At 58.3% G+C, this 19,901-nt stretch overlaps 1 protein-coding gene across 2 annotated transcripts in view; it reads right to left on the bottom strand.

The window, feature by feature from the left end:
* The window catches only part of LMX1B (LIM homeobox transcription factor 1 beta), an 86,867-nt gene extending 69,436 nt beyond the window's left edge, over window positions 1-17,431 (bottom strand). For both annotated transcript variants that reach the window (XM_024999579.2, XM_024999580.2), the window contains exons 1-2: window positions 17,227-17,431; window positions 16,195-16,381 (exon numbers count right to left, since the gene is read on the bottom strand). In XM_024999579.2, coding sequence (XP_024855347.1) covers window positions 16,195-16,381; window positions 17,227-17,365 — 326 coding nt within the window. In that variant the 5' untranslated portion in view covers window positions 17,366-17,431. The remainder of the gene's footprint in view (window positions 1-16,194; window positions 16,382-17,226) is intronic.
* Window positions 17,432-19,901: the final 2,470 nt, after the last annotated feature.

Genomic DNA, 19,901 nt, shown 5'->3' with positions numbered 1-19,901 from the left:
AGTTCTTTACCACTAGTGCCACCTGGGAAGCCCTGGGGGAACTGAGGCACAGACAGGTAAAGCACCTAACCCAAGGTCACAAAGCCAGGAAGTGGCAGAGCCTAGGTCAAACTCCAAACCCTGCAGCTCCAAAGCACTGGCATCTTTTCTCTCTCTACCTAAGAATCTGGAGAAGTTCTTGGCCTCCCGAGGAATCAGTTCTGGGGTCACAAAATCAGAGAAAAGGCCAGCATTCCCAGGCATAAGGACTGTGCGAGCATGATTTCTGCTGAACTCCGTCCCACCCCCAGCATACCAATTTACCCAGGAGCTCTGAGAGGGTGGGGTGGTTCTGCCCCATCCTGGCCCAGTTTAGCCAGGACCTGGCTGAACAACTAAAAGGCCCCCAGCTGTGTTCCTGGTAACAAGCTGCCCAAGTGCACCCGTCTCTTACCTACCAGCCCTCCTGACTTCCTGCCGCTGAGAGGTCTCCAAACAGAGCACGTGGCTGAAGCCATGATACTCCCTGTGCCCCAGGGTGAGAGGTTTCCTTTTATAAGTTATCATTATTATTACGGTCATTACTGTTATTTTAATTTAAATCTTTGATGTTTGGGGAGATGTTTCTCTGCAGTCACCAGGGCCTGTCTGTGGAGGATGCCACCTCGATGACCGGCTTGAACTCTCACCACGTGGGACAGTTGGACCAGTGGGCGGCCTGCTCCATCTTCCTCCAGGGGTCTGCCGCTACTCACTTATCAGGCTGACATCCCACAGGGGGGCTGTCGCCCTGCCCGCCCCTCCGGCTCCAGGCCTGCCGACTGGAACCAGACCTGGAGGGGTGGGCGGGTGGGGGCACGTGGGAGGGGGCCGGGCCCTCACCGCAGGCTCCTCTGCAGTTCAAAGTGACAGGCTCAGGAGGCTGTCCCCCTTCAAAGGGCAGACAGAGCCTGCCCGGAGCTGCTGTACCGGCAGCCGGAGCCCGGAAGGCAGGGCAGGAGTCAAGGCAGCCCTGGGAGAGCTGGCAGGGCTCCCATCCACCTCTCATCTGCCAGGGAGCGGCTGGCCCCTGCTCCCCTGTCCCCTGCCCCTGAGTAGGCGGGCACACCCTGGCTGGCTGTATCTTGCAGGGCGACACTGGGAAAGCACCCTCCCTCTGGGAACCACCCTGCTGTCACTGTGTGTTTGCGAAGCACTCAGGATGGTCACGCATGATGTCAATGACAGTAACGATGAGTTAGAATGTCTGAGAAACACCACCCCAAAGCCAGGACACTGGAGCAGGGATCTCATTAGCTGCTCACTAGCTGTGTGACCCAGGGCGAGTCACTTAACTTCTCTGTGCCCTGCCTTCCCCATCTGCAAGGGGAGGCTAGGATGGGATGATGCCGTGATCACTCTGCACAAGGCTGGACACAGACATGCTCCTCCGGTCAGTTCCAAGATACGTCCTGCCTCCTGCCAGGACAGTTATTCATCCCAAGTGAGACCCACCATGAAGGCTGGTCCCAGTGCTCCCCCAACCCCGAGCCCCTCGAGGCTGAGGAATGGTCCAGTCTTGGCACCTACAGATGCTGGTGCAGCTCCATGCTGGCTGTGTGACTCTGCGGATGTGTCTTCACCTCTCTGAGCCCCAGGTCTGTCACCTGGAAATCTGGGTCAACAACTGAGCTTTTCAGAACTCTTGCTAAGATGTGGGGTGCCAAGGGCTTAGCCCTGAGCCTGGACATAACGGATGCTGCATGGGAAAACACCGCACCTCTCAGGTCAAAGTTGCAAAATGGGAGATGACAATACCTGCCCCAGGGTGGTGAGAAGATTCGATGAGCGAATCCCCATGAAACCCTTACCACAGGCAGCACACAGTGAACACTGGCCTTTAATTACAAAGTGTTCATTCAACGAATAATGTGAAGTTGGGTGCCAGGCCACCACTTGGGTACAGAACCCAAGGGGCTGGAATTTGCCTCCTATGGGATGGCTGAAAGTTTTCTCCTGCCAGAATGCCTGGGCTCCAATCCCAGTTCCACTTACTATCTGTGTGATCTTGGGTAAGTCACTCAGCTCCTCGGTGCCTCTTGCCTTATCTGAAAGTGAGATAAATAATGAGAGCACCCCTTAGAGTGCGTTCACGCTCAGTCGTTCAGGTGTCTGACTCTTTGTGGCCCTGTGGACTGCAGCCCACCAGGCTCCTCTGTCCAAGGGCTTGTCCATGGGCTTCCAGGCAGGAATATTGGAGTGGGCTGCCATTTCCTCCCCGAGGTGATCTTCATGACCCAGGGATTGAACTTGCAGCTCCTGCATCTGCAGGCAGATTCTTTACCACTAGCCACCTGGGACACCCACCCTTTAGAGCAGCACCTGACAAACCACGGCCCCTCGACAAGCATCGGCTGTGATGAGTACTGTTGCTGCTGAGGCTGTGTGCTGCTGGCCTGGGTCTGCCCATCAGCCAGCCCCCTGCAGCCAGACCCCCTTCTGCAGCTCCCAAACTTGGGAAGTGTTCGCCCCTGAGAGGCGCAACGAGTACCCTGCAGAACAGAGGCTTCTGTGGGCTTCCTCCCTGTCTGTTTCCCCAGCAGCTGGAACACTTAGGGAAAAAAAGCTCCAAGCCCACTGGGCTTGTCAAAGCGGGGCCAGATTTACTAAAACCAGGTTTGGACGGTAATTTTGCGGTCATAACAACTATTTTCTTTACATACTGCTATAGAAAGGAGAACCCCCGGCTTAAAAAAAAAAATCCTAATTGAAGACACCATTGAGCGTAAATATGCTGGAGTTTTTAATAAAAACATGATGGAGGAAAACATTCAAAGCTCAATAATCAGAAGCAATTTGCATTGTGAGCGGAGATGTGTCATTCCCACTCCCCACCCCCTTGGCTGGGCTCAGTGCGGGACCGGCAACTTTAGACCTATGGCAGAAATAATGAACAGCAGCGAGGCTCAGAGATAGCCTGAAAAATATCCTGGAAAAGAAAAACATATGCCAAAGAGTGTGGTGCAAAAGTCATATTTCATGCCTGACTTTAGAGAATGTTAATAAGGATTAGAACCATACTCCAACAGAACAACTATCAGTCAAGGCGGGTAATTAATTTTGCTTCAGATCTTTGCTTGGGAAAATGAAAGCGGGAAGTGTTACTTCACAGCACAGAGATCCCACCACACTAGAACAACTGAGAGAACTTCCAAAGCTGTGTCCTGAGCCCAGCTGAAAGAAACCTGGCTGACGCTGGCGGGATCCCCTGATCTGTTGCCATGTAGATTCAGGGATCTTTTCCGAATCGTAACAATATCAAACATTTTTACATTTCAGGATTGGTTAATAAATATGATTAAGATAACACGTCCCAAACCACATGTCCTCTGCTCGGCCTCCAACATGTGGAAGACAGATGTGTCTTCTGTGCACAGATGACCCAGCCGGCTGCTCCCCCGAGGCAGGGACCTTGGGAGACAGAGGCCCGAGAGGTCCTGGCAGCCCAGTGGCCCTCTGTGGCCTTGGCCAGGCGGCTGGCCTCCCTGTGACCTGCTGTAGAGAGGAAGGGCCAAGCCCAGGGGGTCTGGGAGTCTGACACTTGGGGGACAGAGAGATAATGGGATGTGGCACTGTGCCACCTGGCTCTTGTCCTTTGGTGTCCCAATTTAGAAGATAAAATTCCCAAGCCCACACAACCCCATGCTATCCAGAAAGCTTGCAAAATTGTAGGACCTCTAGGAACTGGAATTGTAGGACCTTTTCTCAGTGGTCTGTCTGAGGTCAACATCTGCCCACCACCTCAGTGGCCTCAGCCCAGGGGAACTGACAAGGTCACTGATAAAGCCAGAGCCTAGCCCAGGGGAACTGACAAGGTCACTGATAAAGCCAGAGCCTAGAAGAGGGTTCTAGAAGGAACTGTGGAGTTGGCACATAGACCCCTAACTAGGCAGCGGAATGAGGTTCCTGACTCTGTTTTGCTACCACTGAGATGCTGGGCTACACCTGGCTACACCTGGGCCTCATTTTCCCATTTCTACAAGGATCTTAAAGAGGCCCTCAGCTGGGATACTCTAAACCAGCCCAAGGTCCCAGTGGCAGGTGTGATCCTGTCCTCTGAGGTCCTTGGAGGCCAAGGAGAAAGCCAGGTCCTGGAGACCAGGGCAGGGAGGCCTGGGCATGCCACTGCCTACTGCAGGACTCCAGTTTTGGGGTGGGGGTGCAGCAGGCTCAGAGCCAAGGCTGGTGTGGGTAAGGACCTCTCGTACCCTGACCACCCAAGGCCCAGCCCCCAAAGCTAGTTTCTGGGCTAACCTGAGAGAGAGCCTCTGTCTTAGGTTTCTCTAAGAGCTAGGAGGGAGGAAGGAGTTTGCCCAGATCAGGCAGAAGGGTTAGGGTCCGCAGAGAGAGGAAGGGCAGTCTACCTTAGTGGTAGAATGAATGAATGAATGAGTGAATGAATGTCAGCAGAGAGGGCTTTCTGAACCCATTACAGCAGGCAGGCTGAGGATAGGGCACCTCCTGGAGAGGAAAAAGGCCACTCATGGTCCCCGGAGAAGGGGCACTATGACCTGGATGAGTCCAGCTGCCATAGGGCAGCAGTGGGAGGGTCTCCTTTGGGCATCACTCAGTTCTCGGAGACTACCCTGGAAGTCAGGCCCCACCTTAGCTGGATGTGGTCAGGACTGGCTGGTGGAAGAACCCTGTCACTGGCTGCCTCGCCTTCTTTCAGCTGTGACCCGCTGGTCAATGACTGCTCCGTTGCTGGCCACCTATCACCAGCTGAGGCCTTGGCCTCCCTGGAAGACCCCAGGCCTCTCCCCTGCCAGAGGAGCCCAGGCTAGCGGGCAGACGCTGCGAGCCCAAGGCTGGCCCGGCTGGGCTGATATGAACCATCTGCGTTGTCTTAGGCCGCCCCTCTGCCCACTGTCCCTCTGAACTCGGCCGGTTCCCGCGGGCCGTTTGATGCCTCGCAGGGTCACAGACCCCCCGCGCACAAATCACCGCCGCGGGGCTGGGGGTGGGGCGGAGGCGCTGAAACCTAATCCGCAAAGTTTGCTCTGCCGCCGGCGGCTCGCTCCTTCCCCCCGCTCGCTCGACCACCAACCCCCCTTTCCAAACAAGGCTTATTTTTCTTGCCAAAAAAACAAAGTTGGTATCAAGTGTTTCGAGGGAGAAAGTCTCTCCCCCACCCTCGGCCTGGGAGGAAGGGCCGGGGCTGGCTGCTGGCTGCAGCAGGCACTGCAGAGGGGGCTGCGGCGGAGCACCGGCGGGAGGTGAGCTCCGAATTCCCAGGCCCGCTGGTCCCCTTCCCAGCTCTGGTCGGTCCCCATGCCCTTCTTCACAGCCGCAGCCCTGGCTGTTTTTTGACCCTGCCCGGGTTCCCTGGTTGTCCCCTGCTCAGATGGGGCTCCCTCCTTGGGGCTCTCTGTCCTAGAGTGACCAGAGATGGAAGCATCGCTTCCTGCCCCTTCTCCCTCCCCATAAAACAGCCCTTGCCTGTCGCTTTTACGAGGTGACACCCTGCTCTCAGCCCGATCCTCCCAACGCTCCGGAGCCTGGGCTCGAGAGGGAGGAGACTGCGTGCAGTCAGGCGTCTTCAGAGTGCTCCCAGGGCGCAATGGGATCCCCGGGAGGCTGCCCCGGAGCACAGCCTAAGAGCTTTAAAAGGAGACCAAGGAGCTGGGTATACGAGAGACAAATTCCGCCGAAGTACCCCCCCACCCCCCACCCCCACACACACCGGTTCCATTGACTCTGGGGCTTTGGGTCTGAGATCCTAGAAGCCAGGCGGGAGGTCGCCGGCATGGTCCCCTGGAGGGGCGCTGAGCGAAGCCCTGGGGGCGCGGGGGTTTCATTTGCTGGGTGTTGGTTTTGCTTTTGGTGTTTTTCAGCCTGTGCAGCGACCCGGAGCCGTGCGCCGCGACTTCTCGTAAGCCCGCGGCTTCCCACTGCGCCCCGAGGCGAACGCCAGCGGCTGAAGTGTGCAGCCGCGCCCCCGCTGTTGGGCTGGAGATCTAGCTGGTTGCCAGAGCTCAGGCAGGGTAGCGACGTCGAGGATCCGGGGTCGGTGGACCTGGCTGGGTATGGGCGGCCCGAGCTCCTCTGAAAAGATCTGCATACTGTGGGACAGGGGTGGAGGCGGCGGTGGCGAGGATAAAGGCGCCACTGGCCCAGCGGAGAAGCAGGTTTCCGCAGGGGTTGAACAAAGGAATTCGCCCTCAGAAGAAAGGGGCCCAGCGAGTAGGCTGCGAACGGTCAACCCTGAGACTCTCAGGGGTACCAGCTTGGCGACATCAGTCCCAGGGATCTCAACGAAATCCGCACCGCGGAGGGCCCCAGCCTGGTTATCTCCCTCCGGCCTCTCCCGGCTTCTCAATCCTGCTTTACAGGGGATGATGGGCGTGTACTGCCCAATGCCACTTCTCCTGGAGAAAGGGAACAACAGACAGGACCTGTGTCCTCTGTCAACGGAGGCAAAAAAAAAAAAAAAAAAAGGCCCACCAATTTGAATCCTCTGGTCCTGGGGCCTTTGCCCCCATTTTCCAGAAGCTGACAATTGAGGCTCCCGAAAAGCATCCCCTTCCCCCACCTTTGCTGGAATGCCTGGCGGGCTCCCGAGACCCAAGCGCAACGGGAAACGAAAGGCGCCTGGGGGTGGGGTGGGGGGCACAGGGCTGGAGCCCTCCTCCTCTCTCCGCCCTCGGAAGGGGTGGAGGGGACACGGTTGTAAGGTGCTCGGCTTCTTTTCTCTGCCTGACATGAATAAGGGGATTAGGACGGCAAGTTTCCGTCGTTCACTCCGTCGGACAAAGGGCCCCGCAGTTTGAGCGGCGCAGCCTCTGATTAAACGACAGAGCCCTGTCACTCAGCACCATCCTAGGTACTTGTGTTCGTGACATAATCTTATTAGAAGATAAAACCGGCGAAAGCCTTTTCATAATGAAAAGTTACATTTAATGGCTGGACTCGCCCCCCACTCCCTCCCCGGACCCTGCTCGCCTCCCCCCCGTTGCTGTTGGATATGGCTCGCCTGTAATTGGCATTTAAAGTACCAAGTCCGGGAGAAAAACGGGGTTTAGGGTTTTTGTAATCCCCCTAAACTGTCTTTGTTAGAAATCTCCACAGATACAAGTCTGTTAAGAGTAAATATTTGTGGATTGATACAACCCCATTTCCCCCCTGCAAACCAAATCTGAAAAAAAATCCGCTCTCCCGCCGTGCTTCGGCCAGGGGCGCAGGAGGGAGGGCGCTGGGTCGCCCCGCGTGGGCGCGCGGGGAACTCGGCTATCGGGGCGCCACGCCGCCTCCAGGAGCTGAGGGACTTTGCATGTTTCTGCGGCGGGGAAAAAAGGTCTTGGACGCTTCCCCCCACCCCACCCCTCAATTTTCTATTCCCTCGATAAACAAACCTCCCGATCTCGCCGCTTTAGGGCCTGCCCGAGGGGGTCGATCGCAGGGCTTGGGGAGGGGCGAGGGCTTTGCTCAATTCCAAATGAAAACGCGAACTCTCTCCACCCGCCTCGCTCCCTTCCAGGGGGTTCAAGTGGCTCGGAGGGAAGTCCTGGGCCGCGGGAGGCCCCGCCCGGCAGGGCTCTTCGAGTCCAGCCCAGGAGAACGCCCGGAGCCGCCAAGGGCCCCCGCAACGAGAAGGAGCCCGAAGGCTGCCGCGCGGGCCCCGGGCTCCCGGCTCCAGTCCAGCCCGTCCCGGGATCGGGTTCCTTCATAAATCAGCGGCTGGGTGAAAGGGCTGCGCTTTAGAAAGGGCAGGACCGTGTGCGCGTATTAGAGCGCTCGGTTCCCAAATCCGGGCTAAACCCCTGGTGACACCGAAATTCATCAACCGCCGCTGGCGCCCCGTGGCTCGGCCAAGGATCCCGGGAACCGAGGAGCCGGTGAACCGAGGAGCTCGTGCACCTCGCTGCCCCCACTCGGGGGTAAAATAGAACGAGGAGCAGGAACTCTCCGAGAGGGGGGCCTGGAGGAGAAGGCGGGTGGAGACCACTGAGAGCCGCCCCACCTGAGCGCCGAAGGGGGGCGCTGAAGGCAGCTCTCCCGCCCCGAGAAAGGCAGTTATTCTAACCTTTTTCCTTCTCTGGCCGGGACTGGCCTTACTGGGGCATTCCGGTGGAAGAGAGCAGTGATCCACCCAACTCCACCCCTTCCAAACCTCCGGCGGTGACACTGCTCCCCCACCTCCCTCTGGGTGCTCCAGGGAGGGTCACAACGGTCCAAGATGGGAACGTAGAGCTTCCAGAACGTCAGGAGTGAAGGGGTGCAGGGTCCCTACCGCTTTGGGAGTTAGCCCCATCTGGGGAAGAATCTGCTACAGAGTCACTCTGGACTTGGGGGAAGTTATTAACTCTCCCAGCCTGGGTTTTCTCACCAATACACAGAGCTGCAGCAAAAAAGGTGAGTGTCCATCTAGACACTCAAAAAACACCCGTCGCTTTCCTTCCAGATGCACTTCTGTGGCCTGATGCTCTGGGGTTAGTACAGCTAACCTACCTTATTAGGTGTTAGTAACACCTACCCTGGCAACTGCCAGGGTCTGCTGGGAAAAACTGGGAACTTATGTGCCTTACCCACAGTAATGGGGGTCCATCCACAGGCTGCTGACTGCCTGCCTCCAAGGACCAGCTTCTGATAGCCAGCCCTGTGCCGGCTTTGGGGTTCTGCAATGGGAAAACCCCCAAACACTAGTCCAGACCCGGGTGAGAAGTAAGAGGGTGGGCATGGCTGTTCTAGGAGGTCGGTTTAGGAAGCTGCGCTCCTTGGGCCTCCCACTCAGGCAGACAATGCATTCCTGCCGGGCAGAGCGCCTCAGGCTTCCATCCCAGGCAGGCAGGCAGGAAACATACATTGACTGGATGCCGAAGGTAGGCTGGCATCTTTGGGTTTGTTTCACTTTTCCTCTGAGCAACCCAGTGAGATTGGAAAGATCATCCCTATTACACAGAGAAAGAAAACTGAAGCTCCGGAAGAGGCATCAGCTTTCCTAAATGCCCTTGGCCTGCATTACTGGGAGCCAAAGACATTCTCGAGCCCCCGTCTTAACTGCCGTCTTGCTCTTTCCTTTGAGAAACTGTGTCCCCCTCGGAGGGCCTGCCCTTTGGAGGAGGTGGCCCCAGAGCACCCTGGTCCTCTCCGTCTGCATGGGCTTGGGCAACTCCAGGCCCGGGCGGGTGCCCACACCCCGGCAGCCCAGTAACTATGGCAATCCAGGAGTCACATGACAAACAGTCACGGAGTCCCCCTTGAAAGCCAGAGGTGGGAGAGGGGAAGGGCGGTCACACCCAGCTCCTTGCCATCAGAGGTGGGCAGCATCAGCAGAGGCATTTGGGGTTGGGGGGCGCCCTGGCAGCTCGGTATTCCAGCATGCTCACTCATCTTCCTGCACCTAGCGTGCGCTGCTCTGCGGGCTCCTCACCCCGGCCCCGGTGGGCACCTCTGTTGCTCTGGACAGCCTTCAGCACCATCCCCGGCTGGCACCCACCTCACAGTTCCTGAGGAAACCTCTGACAGCATGGCCGGCCAGGAAGCAAACATCTTTGTTTCTCCTGGAACCCGATTCCAGGAACCGGGTCCCCACCCACCTCCATCACCGCCCCCAGGTCACCAAGCGCCAGGCCAGCCAGGTGCTCTGCCATCAGCCGGCACACTTGGTCCTGGTCTGGGCCTGGCTCCCGACTGAGACAAAGCCCCCTCCCTCCCCAGTGTGCGCATACACACGTCTCCTGGACCCTGAGACTCCCCTACCTCTTTTCAGGGTCCAGGGTCTACCAGGCAGATCCAGCGGCTGCCAATCAAAAAGCTGAACAGAAATGGATACAATATTGCCCTGGGAATTACAAAGGAAGGGCCTCTGCAGAAATTTATTTGTACTGATCAGGCGACCCAAAGGTAAAGGGCATCGAGGAAGTGCTGTCAGCCAGGCCTGAAACTCAAGAAAGTTGCCATTCGGAGCACAGTGGCCCGTTATACCCCTCCACTCCCAACACCGCAGTAGTTAAAGCAAACACAGGCCCTTCACTGCCCTGTCAGTTACACCTTCCCCTCAAAATTACACAAACTTTGAAAGATTTTTCTGAGAGGAGATGGATGCTTCAGGAGACTTGAGGTCAAGGCTAGGCTGTTTAAAGTATATCATTAACAAATAAACATTTACTGCAAAAAAAAGAAAATGGAGAAAAACCCTATAGGCCACCAGGGAACCAAGTCATGTTGCTTTTGGCTTCAAATGACAGGAGACATTTATGACATGAATGGAGAACACCAGCCGGCCGATGAAATGGCAAACGTCTGCCACTTTGCTTCCTCTGCCTTCGTGAATCAACTTTTTCAAATATGGTTTTCAGCCTTGCCCTCCCCTCCGTACCACCGCCTCCCCACTTCTGACTGCAGTGGCAATAAATACATATAATTTTGGTTTTGCTCTCTGCTGCCATCAGCACAGAATCTGGAGGTTGGAGAGGGCTGGGTCAGCCAGAGAGCCAAGGGCCTTGGGTCCTCCAGCACCCTCCGTTGACTGACAGCTCACAGGAACTCCTTGGATGAGTGGACCATCCCTCCTTCTTCCCTCCCCTAAAGCTGAGGCCTGATTGTGGTGTCCAACAAATTGGAAGTTATAACTCATGTCACTGAGAGTATCTTCCATCCCTCCGCCTAACTAATGCCAAAGTAGGACTGGGTGGTTGTGTGTGTATGTGTGTGTTTTCCCTTTTCTGTTTTAAAAACCTCACAGCTGCAGGATAGAGGAAGTTCCCTGGGGAAGCACTGCCAGCTCTTATGGACCAAAAAACCTCCCTGGGCTGGAAGAGCCTTCTGACTGCCTGCGCTGGTGTTTCTCACCTGAAAAACACACTGATCCCTGGATCTCTCCCACACATACCATCTCTTCGGAATCCCCCCTGCAGCCTGGGAGATGTCGGTTGAGCTTTATTTTCTGTCATTTGAATCACAAGAGCAAATGAACATGAACAGCTCTCCAAATACTAAATTATATTATTGAGTGTGCTTTTCCAAGTTATATGTAGACCCTGGAGATTCCAATGGAAAGATCTTTGATTTAGCCCAACCTCCACGCGCTGCCCCACCACCCCGCCCGCCCTGCCACAAGAAGGAATAGGCCAGGCCCACCCTGCTGCCCGCTGCCCTTCTTGACAATGCACAGTTGGCATTTGTTTTCACTCATGTAATCAGAAGCTTTTCTGCCTCTATGGAGGTTCAGGAGAGGATACTGGATCCCATGAAGTATGGAACATTTACTGAAGCTTCCTCACCCCTACTCAGGTACCCGGTGTAATCCTCACAACCTCCCTGAGAAATTATATCGTCACTTCCATTCTGTGGATGGAGAACCTCTGACTCAGAGATGGGCAGCCGCTTGGCTAAGATCACACAGCTGCTGAGTGCTGAGGCCCGGAGGTAAACCCTGAGTGTCCCACTCAGGCAAAGGGAATGGTTTTCCCAGGGGTGTCCCTCATCCTTCCTTATGGCAAGCCTAGCATACCAGCTGCCCTCTCTTTGGCATGGAATCCATGGGTGGTATGGTGTGTGGCCTCGGAGACAAGGCATTCCTTGCCATGCTGATGGTGATAAAGCAACAATAACAATTTCCAGAGTATTAACAATGTGCCAGGCAAGATGCCAGGTCCTTTGGGGCACATTATCTCCAATCCTCATAAAAATCCCAGGTAGGTATGTCCCCCATTTTACAGAAGAGGCTCAGGTAGGTGTTGGGGCTCTGTGGTCCTAAGCCTGGCTCCAAAGGACACACAGGAGGGAGCCTCACATACCCCAGAGGAGATTCTCACAGCCTGCTTCCCCCACTCGGGAAAAACCCAGCAAACAAATTAGGCTACACCAGCCCGGGGCCTGGGGAATACAGGGTGAGCCAGGAGTCAGCTGTGAATAATGCATCCGTTCAGCAGCAGAGAACTGCAGCCTCAGGAAGGCCCTTGCTTACCCTTCCGCCTGCAGCCAAGTTGCTGGGGTTAATCAAGGAGGTGCCCTCCCGGGGGCCAGAGGGTCCCTAGATTTGGGCTGGTAGAGGGAGCCCCTCAGCCCTTCCATGTCCAGGAAGAGCATTTGAGAAGTCTCTTAAGTAAGGCAAAGCGCTGGCTCTTCCTTCTAAGGAAATCCGTTTCCAGGACAGACCCACTACTCTACCCCAGGCTGTGGGTAGGGATGTCATAGCTCAAAACTAGTCTGCTGGGAGCAATGCCAGCTGGGGTACCCACTGGTGGAGGGGATGCTGCTGGTGTAACTGGCGCCCTCCTAAAGGAGGCCTCCCAAGCAGGGAGAAGCAGCCGCCAGCAAAGGCTGGGGCCTGACTTTGCTCTCCCCATGCGCCACACCCGGTGCTGGGAGGTGAGGTGAATCTCCCAGGAAGGCCCTTCCCGGTGTAAACATTTCCCAGGAAAGGAATGCGCTGGGGAAGACTGGGGTTGGGGCACTGGAGCCACAATCAGCTGGGGTAAATTTAAAAAAAAAAAAAAAAAGAAAGAAAGAAAAGAAAATCACCCCAGGATTCAGACAGCTTTTTTGGTGAAACTCAAGCAAAGCCTCGCTGCCCCACTCTCGCCGCTGTGGGGGCATCCTACCTGGGCAGGCAAGGCCCAGGGCACCGCGTGGGCTCCACGGTGGAGAGGTGAGGCCGCCCGGGCCGGCCCGGCAGCCAAAAGGCGCCGCCAGCCCTAGACGCAGAGGTGGGCGCTCAGCGCACGCAGGCTCCCGCGGGCCGCACACCGACGAGGCTCGGGTGGCCAGATCTGGGAGCTGTCTTCCAAGCGATTAGGCTCCATTTTGTGACAGATTTTTGGACTCTGCCAACGACCCTCCCCCCTTCCGGAGCCTCCTCCCGGAATTCGCCATCTCCTCGGGATAGAATGATAGAAACCCTTTCCAGACGAGCGACAGACGGCAGGAAAAGAGAGTTACATAATTCTATTTGGCTAAGCGGCAAAAGAGAAAAAAAAAAAAAAAACAAAAACAAAACCGAGGAGGTTGGTAATGTCATTTTTTAAATGTGTTCTGGGGGTGGAGGAAGGAGAGGGTGTTTGTGTTTGGAGGTTGTGGGTCTTCCCGGTTTCTAACCTGATTTTCTACCCGAAACGGAGCTCGGGCTGCCGAGGGGCCGAAGTCTGGGGCACAGCTGAACGATCGGATGCTTTTTTTCTCCCCTGAAGGAGACACCCCTCCCACACACAAAAACACGAAACTGAGAAAAAGAAGACTTCGAGTGACGCGTGAAAACGCCCAAATGTCCGTGGCTCCGCTCTCCACTTTGCAGGATCATGATGTGCGGATGGATTTTTATCAAACGTTATTAAATGCGCCCGAAGGTCAATTAATCACCCCCGTGGTGCGTAAAATAACGTTGTGCCTCTGAGTGTCCCGGATCTTTAAAATAAATCGGAAGGAGGAAGAGACGCTTAATAAAAATAGAACCTCTTTCCAAGGATCGAGCCCTTTAGCTCCTCTCAAGGCGAAGAAACAGTTTTCAAAAGTTGTTTTTTTTTTTTTTGGCGGGGGGGTGGGGGGGTGGTGTGTGTTAATTTCCCTATACCACTGACGCAGACTCTACAAAATCGAGAAGGCACATTTCTGCGCCCACTTGCCTGCATTCTCGTCTGAAAAGCATTTCGGCACAGATGCAATAAATATGCATCTGCAATCCTCAAAGAAAAAAATAAATCTTGAAATACATTTTTATTGTGCAAAGAACATCGCTTCTCAGTGAGCCCCTGCTTGCCTCTCTGCCCTTGCTCTCCCAGAGAAAAGCTGATGCGAGATACACCGGAGGATTTGTCCCCAGAATTGTCTTGATAACAACCCCTACTTCTGCCCCCTCCTCCACCGGCCAGCCTAGTGCAGATACCTGCTTGGCATTATTGGAAGAAAGAGGCGACAGGAGAGGGAGGAGGACACCATGAGAGGCATGCTGCCCACAGGACCTAGACTCTGCGCTGGAGATTCACCCGGACCCAAAATTCACTTGCAAACACACCCCTGCTGCACTGAGGGAGAAAGCTCTTAGGTACCTTTTTTTCTATTTTAAACAAATATACTTTCAGCAAAGCAATAGTTGTCTAATGCTTAATTGTTTTGTAAAATCAGGGAGTTGGCCTTTCAGCTTTAAAGGATCATCCAGCTCAAATTGTGTGACTTTACAATTCCCTGCTCTGAAGAACCAGGGGAGCACCCTCTCCTTGTTTTAAAGAAAATTGCTATGAATGACTGGAGTGTGGGGAGGAGAGGATGGGCAGATGGGTACAAGTGGCTGGAAAGAGTCTTTACAAAACGTAAAAAAAAAAAAAAAAAAAAAATTTTTTTTTTTTTTCCAAAAACTTGCACAAATGATTTGGAGGCTCATTTCCAGTTTTCTGGGCCTCCGGCCCCCATGTGTTGAGTTGTCCAGGCTGAGCTGCCCTGGGCAGTGGCACCACCAGAGCTGAGCTTGGGCAGGCAGAGCCAGAGGAGGGGTGCAGGACAGCAGGATATGTGGACTGGAGGCTGGTGAGCCCCGCTGAGGGGCCAGTCCCTGGGGCCAGCCCAAAGCCTCTGACTGCACCTAGCTCCAACTACTTTCCTCCTTTTCTTTATACTGCTCTATGCCTGCCTGTGGCTGAGCTGACTGGTGGCCTCACCTTCTTCTGGAACTAGAACCATATCAGTCCGGGGCACAGCACAAACCCCATGAATGGTAGTGTGCCTAACCCGGGATGCTCCAGAGACAGGGGCAGTCTTTGGGGACCACAGAAGAGCCGGCTCAGGACAGGGCCCCAGTTCCTGCCTGCAGATCCCCCCGGCTGGCAGGAAGAACGAGGCACAGAAAGCAGCTCCTGCTGGGCCCCTGGACCAGGGGAGCACAGAGTAGGTGCTAGTGGAGGGCTCAGCTGGGGTCTTTTGAAGTAGAACCCGATGCCCTCTCCAGGGCTCTGGCCTGCAGCTCCCCCTATTTCCAGGTCTCAGTCAAGCTGCTCCCCTTCCCATCAGGGCGTGGATTTCGGGACAGTCTCTGAGCAGAGCAGGTAGGCTGCCCTTGCTATCGATACCAAGCACTGACCGCCCTGTCTTTTCTCAGAAGCTTGGGCACACACAGCCCCTTCTGAGCGCCACACCACCTGAGCAGCCTACCCACCCCACAGCCCTATCAGAAATGGTTTTCTGGGCGTCACTGCAAAGTTCTCACAGGCACCCAGTAGTCGCTGCCCTGGGCATCCCCACACCTCTCTTCCTGCTGTTGCTCCCCTCCGCCTCCCTCTTAATCACACCGCCAGGCAAAAAACCCAGAGGGTCAAAAGAAACAAAACAAAAACCTGGATCTACTTTTATCTACCCCACGCCCCCTGCCAGACAAATCCATAGTCTCAGCTAAAAACAAAAGCCAAGCAGGTAGGGCTCAGCTCACTCTCTGGCCCCAACCCTGAGAGGCTTGGGCTGCAGGAGGCCAAAGCAGGCCAGCCCTCCCCAACATACACACATTGCAAGAAAGAGGGCCTGCTGGGGAAGGCTGACTTGGTCAGCTCCTCACCCCATGGGGAGCCCAGATTGTGGTTTGCCACCTCTTAAGGTCCTCTTCCTAGACAGCGTCTCCAGCCAACAATAATTATGTGTGCAGGATTCCCGCATGGAACGGTCTGGGGAGGGTGCACACCCTTTTCTCTCCATCGGGGACTGAAACGGCAGCAGGGAGTCTGGCAGAAAAGGGGCATGCCCGAGGGCTCCCGCGCTTTAGCACCCTGGCACTCCACCCCCTTGCTTCAGCAATCCCCAATCGACACAAACCCTGCCTTGGGGCTGGGGAAGCACACCGCTCGGGCCCGGCTCCCTACAGCACTGCTTTCGTTTGAAAAGCAATTCTCGGTCCCCAGTGCAGGCCTCCGTGAAGCTAGGCCCTGGTCCCACGACCGCAGCATCGTATCCCCCGCTCCGCTCAGGGCCCTTGTCCCACGCACTCCAACGGGAGCAGCCCAGCGCAGGTTTCCCGAACAAAAAAGATGGCAACTAGGGGCTGCCGGAGGGTCCCGGCCACCCCACCGGGGTTAGCCGGGCCGGGATGGTTCTGCCCTGGAGGGAGACGCGCAACCCGCGGAGTTCTCTCTGGAGTTGACGGGCCCAGCTGCGCGCGGGGCCGGCTGCAGGGCGTACGCGGGCCACGGCCTGGCAGAGGGGCGGCCGGGCTCGAGTGCCGGGCGGCGGCGGGGAAGGAGGAGGACGCGAGGCGCTTACTGTTGGTAGTCTTGTTTGCAGTACAGTTTCCGATCCCGGAAGTAGCAGCTGGTGGTGAGGGCTTGCTGACACGCCGCGCACTGCAAACATTCCTCGTGCCAGGACGACTCGTTGACTCGCATCAGGAAGCGGTCGGAGATGGGCCGCTGGCAGCCCTCGCACACGGCGGGATGCGGGCAGTCGGAGCCTGCAGCGCACAGGGCGAGAGCCGGGCCGTCAGCGCCGACCAGCCCAGCCCAGCGTCCCGATTGCGCTGTGCCCGCGGCCCCCGGCCCCAAAGGCGAGGGCAGCCCGGGAGCGCCGCCCGCATGCTTGCGCCTCCCCGGCCGCCGCGCCAGGGGCCGGGCAGACTCAGTGAGTTCATCCCGGTCGGCGGACTCCGGCGCCGAGAGGCCGCGCGGGCCTGGAGCCTCGGCTCGGCGCTGAGCGCTCCCCTTCTCCGGAGATCCAGCGCTCGGTGGTAATACAAGAGAGGAGGAACGAGCACGGCGCGGGGCAGCCGGCCGGGACCGAGACAGGCGAGGTGAGGGCTTAGGCGCACGCCCAATGGTGGCGTTCGCTGTCTTCTCTCCCACATCTCCCCCCAAATCTGTAATGTAGGTGACCCGGGGAACATTTCTGTCTTAGACACGGCCCTTCCCCAAGTGACCCGGCACCACTCCCAAGCTTGCCAAGGTGACTTCTTGTCTTCTCCATCATCCCTGCCACCGCCTCCTACCTCTCGCCTCCCGAGTGGCAGCTCTAGAACTGCGGCCCAGTGAGGATGGGAGGTGGCGGCTAGAGCTGTGCCTGTCCTCGCTCCTCCTAGGGGGTGTCCCTGCGTACCTCTGTCCCCTCAGGATGCCTGTCTAGGCGTGCCTCTCGTCCCTCTGGTGATCACTCCAGGAGTCTTCTCTGTGTCCCCGACACCCCCACGTTCTGCAACACCATTGCCTTTATCCGTTGGCCTGGACCCCCCGTGTCCACCTCCAGGGGCCGAGGCCCCTGTCCCCTGCCAGTAGACCACTCGGGGCGTCCCGACCTCGCACTCACCCAGCAGCACCCCCAGAGTGGCAGGCCCGGGGCGCAGGGCGTGCTCCTCCATCTTGATGCCGTCCAACATCTTCGAGCAGTCCGTCTGCCCACGGGGGAAGCACCTCTCCAGCGACTCGGGACCTGTTGCTATATCCATGGGACGCGGGGCGCGCTGCGGGCCCCGCCGGCCAGGGTGTTTGCCTCCCCGCCTGCCGGCCCGCTCGCCTCCCGCCGCCGCCGCCGCCGCCGGGGAGCCGGGGAGCCGGGGAGGCCCGGCCCCCGCGGGGTTGGAGCTGCGGCTGGGGCCGCCGGCTGCCCCCGGCGAGTGCGGAGCGGCCACTCGCTGGCCCCGGGCCCCGGCGTCGTGCGGGCGGGCCGGGGCGGCTGCAGCCCGCGCCGCGCTATCTCCCGGGGCACTCGTGGGCACGCGCGCCGGCTCCTCTGTCAGTCACCTGCCTGTCAGCCCCGCAGCCGGGCTGCACCGGCGGCGAGCGGCGGCGGCGGACGGAGCCGCGCGGGGAGGAGGAGACGGCGGCGGCGGTGCTGGTGGTGGTGGTGGTGGTGGCTGCGGCGGCGGCGGCGGCGGCGGGCGGGCGGGGGAGGGGGTGGGGGTGCAGGGGCGGCCCCGCAGGCTGAGGGGGGGCGCGCGGGCGGCGCAGCGGGGTCCCGGGCGGGGCGCAGCGGGCCGCGGGCTTCCAGGCGCGCTCCCCGCGCTACCCCAGTGCCATGGTGCGCCCGAGGAGCCGCTCGGTTTAGAGCTGTGGGGCCGGCGGCGGAGGGATACCCCGGCCGGGAGCCGCCTCACCGCTCCTCAAACTTCCTGACATTTGAACTCATTGGTGCGCCTCGTATCCCTGCGCCGGGATGAGCCGGCGACTCCACGTCAAATAGTGCCGTCGCTGCCCACCCCCCCACCTCTCCAACCCTCCCGCCCCCCGGCGGGAGGGCTCCCCGCGGCCCCCCGGCTTGAGCTCCCTGCGCTGCGCTGGGCCCCCGAGTGCGGACCCGGGCGCCCCCGGCCAGGCCGAGCGCCCCGCGGGTCCCTCGCAGAAGTTTGGGTCGCCTTCGAAACAAATCCTTCTGCCCCACCCCCTTGAAAAATTGATTTGGGAGTTGGGGAATGAAAGCTTTTCTTTCTTTCTTTTTTTTTTCTTCCCTCTTCTTGCCTTCTTTATTATTAATATTTTGTAAAGCTTCAGTGCTAAGAGGAGTGGCCCTGAGAGAGGACAGACTCTTCACGGACGGCGGGGAGAGCAGCGGCTCCACCAGGAGACGGCGCCGACCCGCAGTGGCCGCCCGAGGGAGACCCCGACCGTCGGCCGAGGTAGGTCGCACCGGGCTGAGTTGGCGTCCCCCCGCACCCGCCCCCCGCCCCCAGCCCCCAGCCACCCCCGGTGCCGGCGCCTTCCCGGATGTGGTGTGCTCCGTGGAGAGGGCTGGCTGCGGGGATCGAAGCTCGGGGACCGGCGGGCAAGAGGGAAGGGCTGCTGGCCCAGGACTTGCCAAAGCCCTGACCCGGGGTTGGGGGAGTGGGATTTGGCTCCAGATTTGGGGGTGGGGGTCCGGGAAAGCTTCAGACGTGGCAGAGAGTGGGTGGACCGGTGAGCGAAGATCTGAGAAGGGCCCCCGGGATGAAGAATGGGAACACGGGCGGGCCAGAAAGGTGAGGCCGGGCTGCAGGCGACATAGAGTTTAGAAGATGGTTAGGAGTGAGAAAGCGATAGTGCCTAGGGGTGGGGACAATTCCTGGCCTCGCAGGATTGACAATGAGTGGCAGGGGTAGAAGGTGGTGGCCCCAGGGTCGCGGAGGACGTGAGTTGGAGAGCGCGAAGGAAACCGGATTGATCGCTGGAATATAAGCTACCTTGGGTGGCTGAGGGACCCTGCTGGGGGTCAGTAGGCCATACCCGGCAGGGACAGGGCCCTGGCCAGTCTGGGCAGAGTGGGCCTCGGCACCGGGAAAGGAGAGGCCGCCGAGAATGAGCGGCCGACTCGGGCGCCCGCCCGGCCTGGCTCCCACGGGTCTGGCACCCGCACTCCGCACGCAGGCCGCTGCGTCCGGCTGCGGCGCACCGCTCCCGGGCCGGCTGTGTCTTCGGCTCCCGGGGTCCCCACGGAGGCACGGCTCGCCCGGGAGCAGGGGGGCCGACGCGGCCCGGGGGCAGGCGCAGGTTGACCCTGCGCGCCGCTGGGGGCAGCCCGGGCCCCTCCCGGAGCGGAGCAGCGGCGCGGAGCGGGGCGGGGGCGGAGGGCAAGGGAGGCGGGTCCCCTGACCCCGCTGGAGGCGAGAGGGCGGATCGGATTTGAAGCCTGCGGGAGGCTTGGTAAGAAGTGGCCCCCTGTGCCGCGGGGCCCCGCGGAGGAGCCCGGCTTTGTGGAGGATTAGAAAGCTCCCTCCCTATCCCAATACCTGCGTGTATGTCGGTGGGTATCTGCGTGTGTGTGTGTGTCTGTGCGTTTCTATGCTCCCGTCTCTGAGGCTCTGCCATGCTTGTGCACCCGTGTCTCTGTGCACATACGATTTCTCTGCGTCCCTACAAATGTCTGGGCTCCGAGTATGTGATTCTGAATCCGTGTCTGATATCCCCGCATCCGTGTGTGTTTGGATGTGAGTCTGCTGGGCCTTCTGTGTCTCCATATAGTTAGCGTTTTTGTAGGTCTTTGTGTGTGCCCCTGCGCCTGTCGCGCTATGC

Source organism: Bos taurus, chromosome 11, assembly GCF_002263795.3.
Source record: "Bos taurus isolate L1 Dominette 01449 registration number 42190680 breed Hereford chromosome 11, ARS-UCD2.0, whole genome shotgun sequence".
Taxonomy (NCBI): domain Eukaryota; kingdom Metazoa; phylum Chordata; class Mammalia; order Artiodactyla; family Bovidae; genus Bos; species Bos taurus.
The sequence above is the reverse complement of the archived record's forward strand: the minus strand, read 5'-3'. Positions and strand labels throughout refer to the sequence as shown.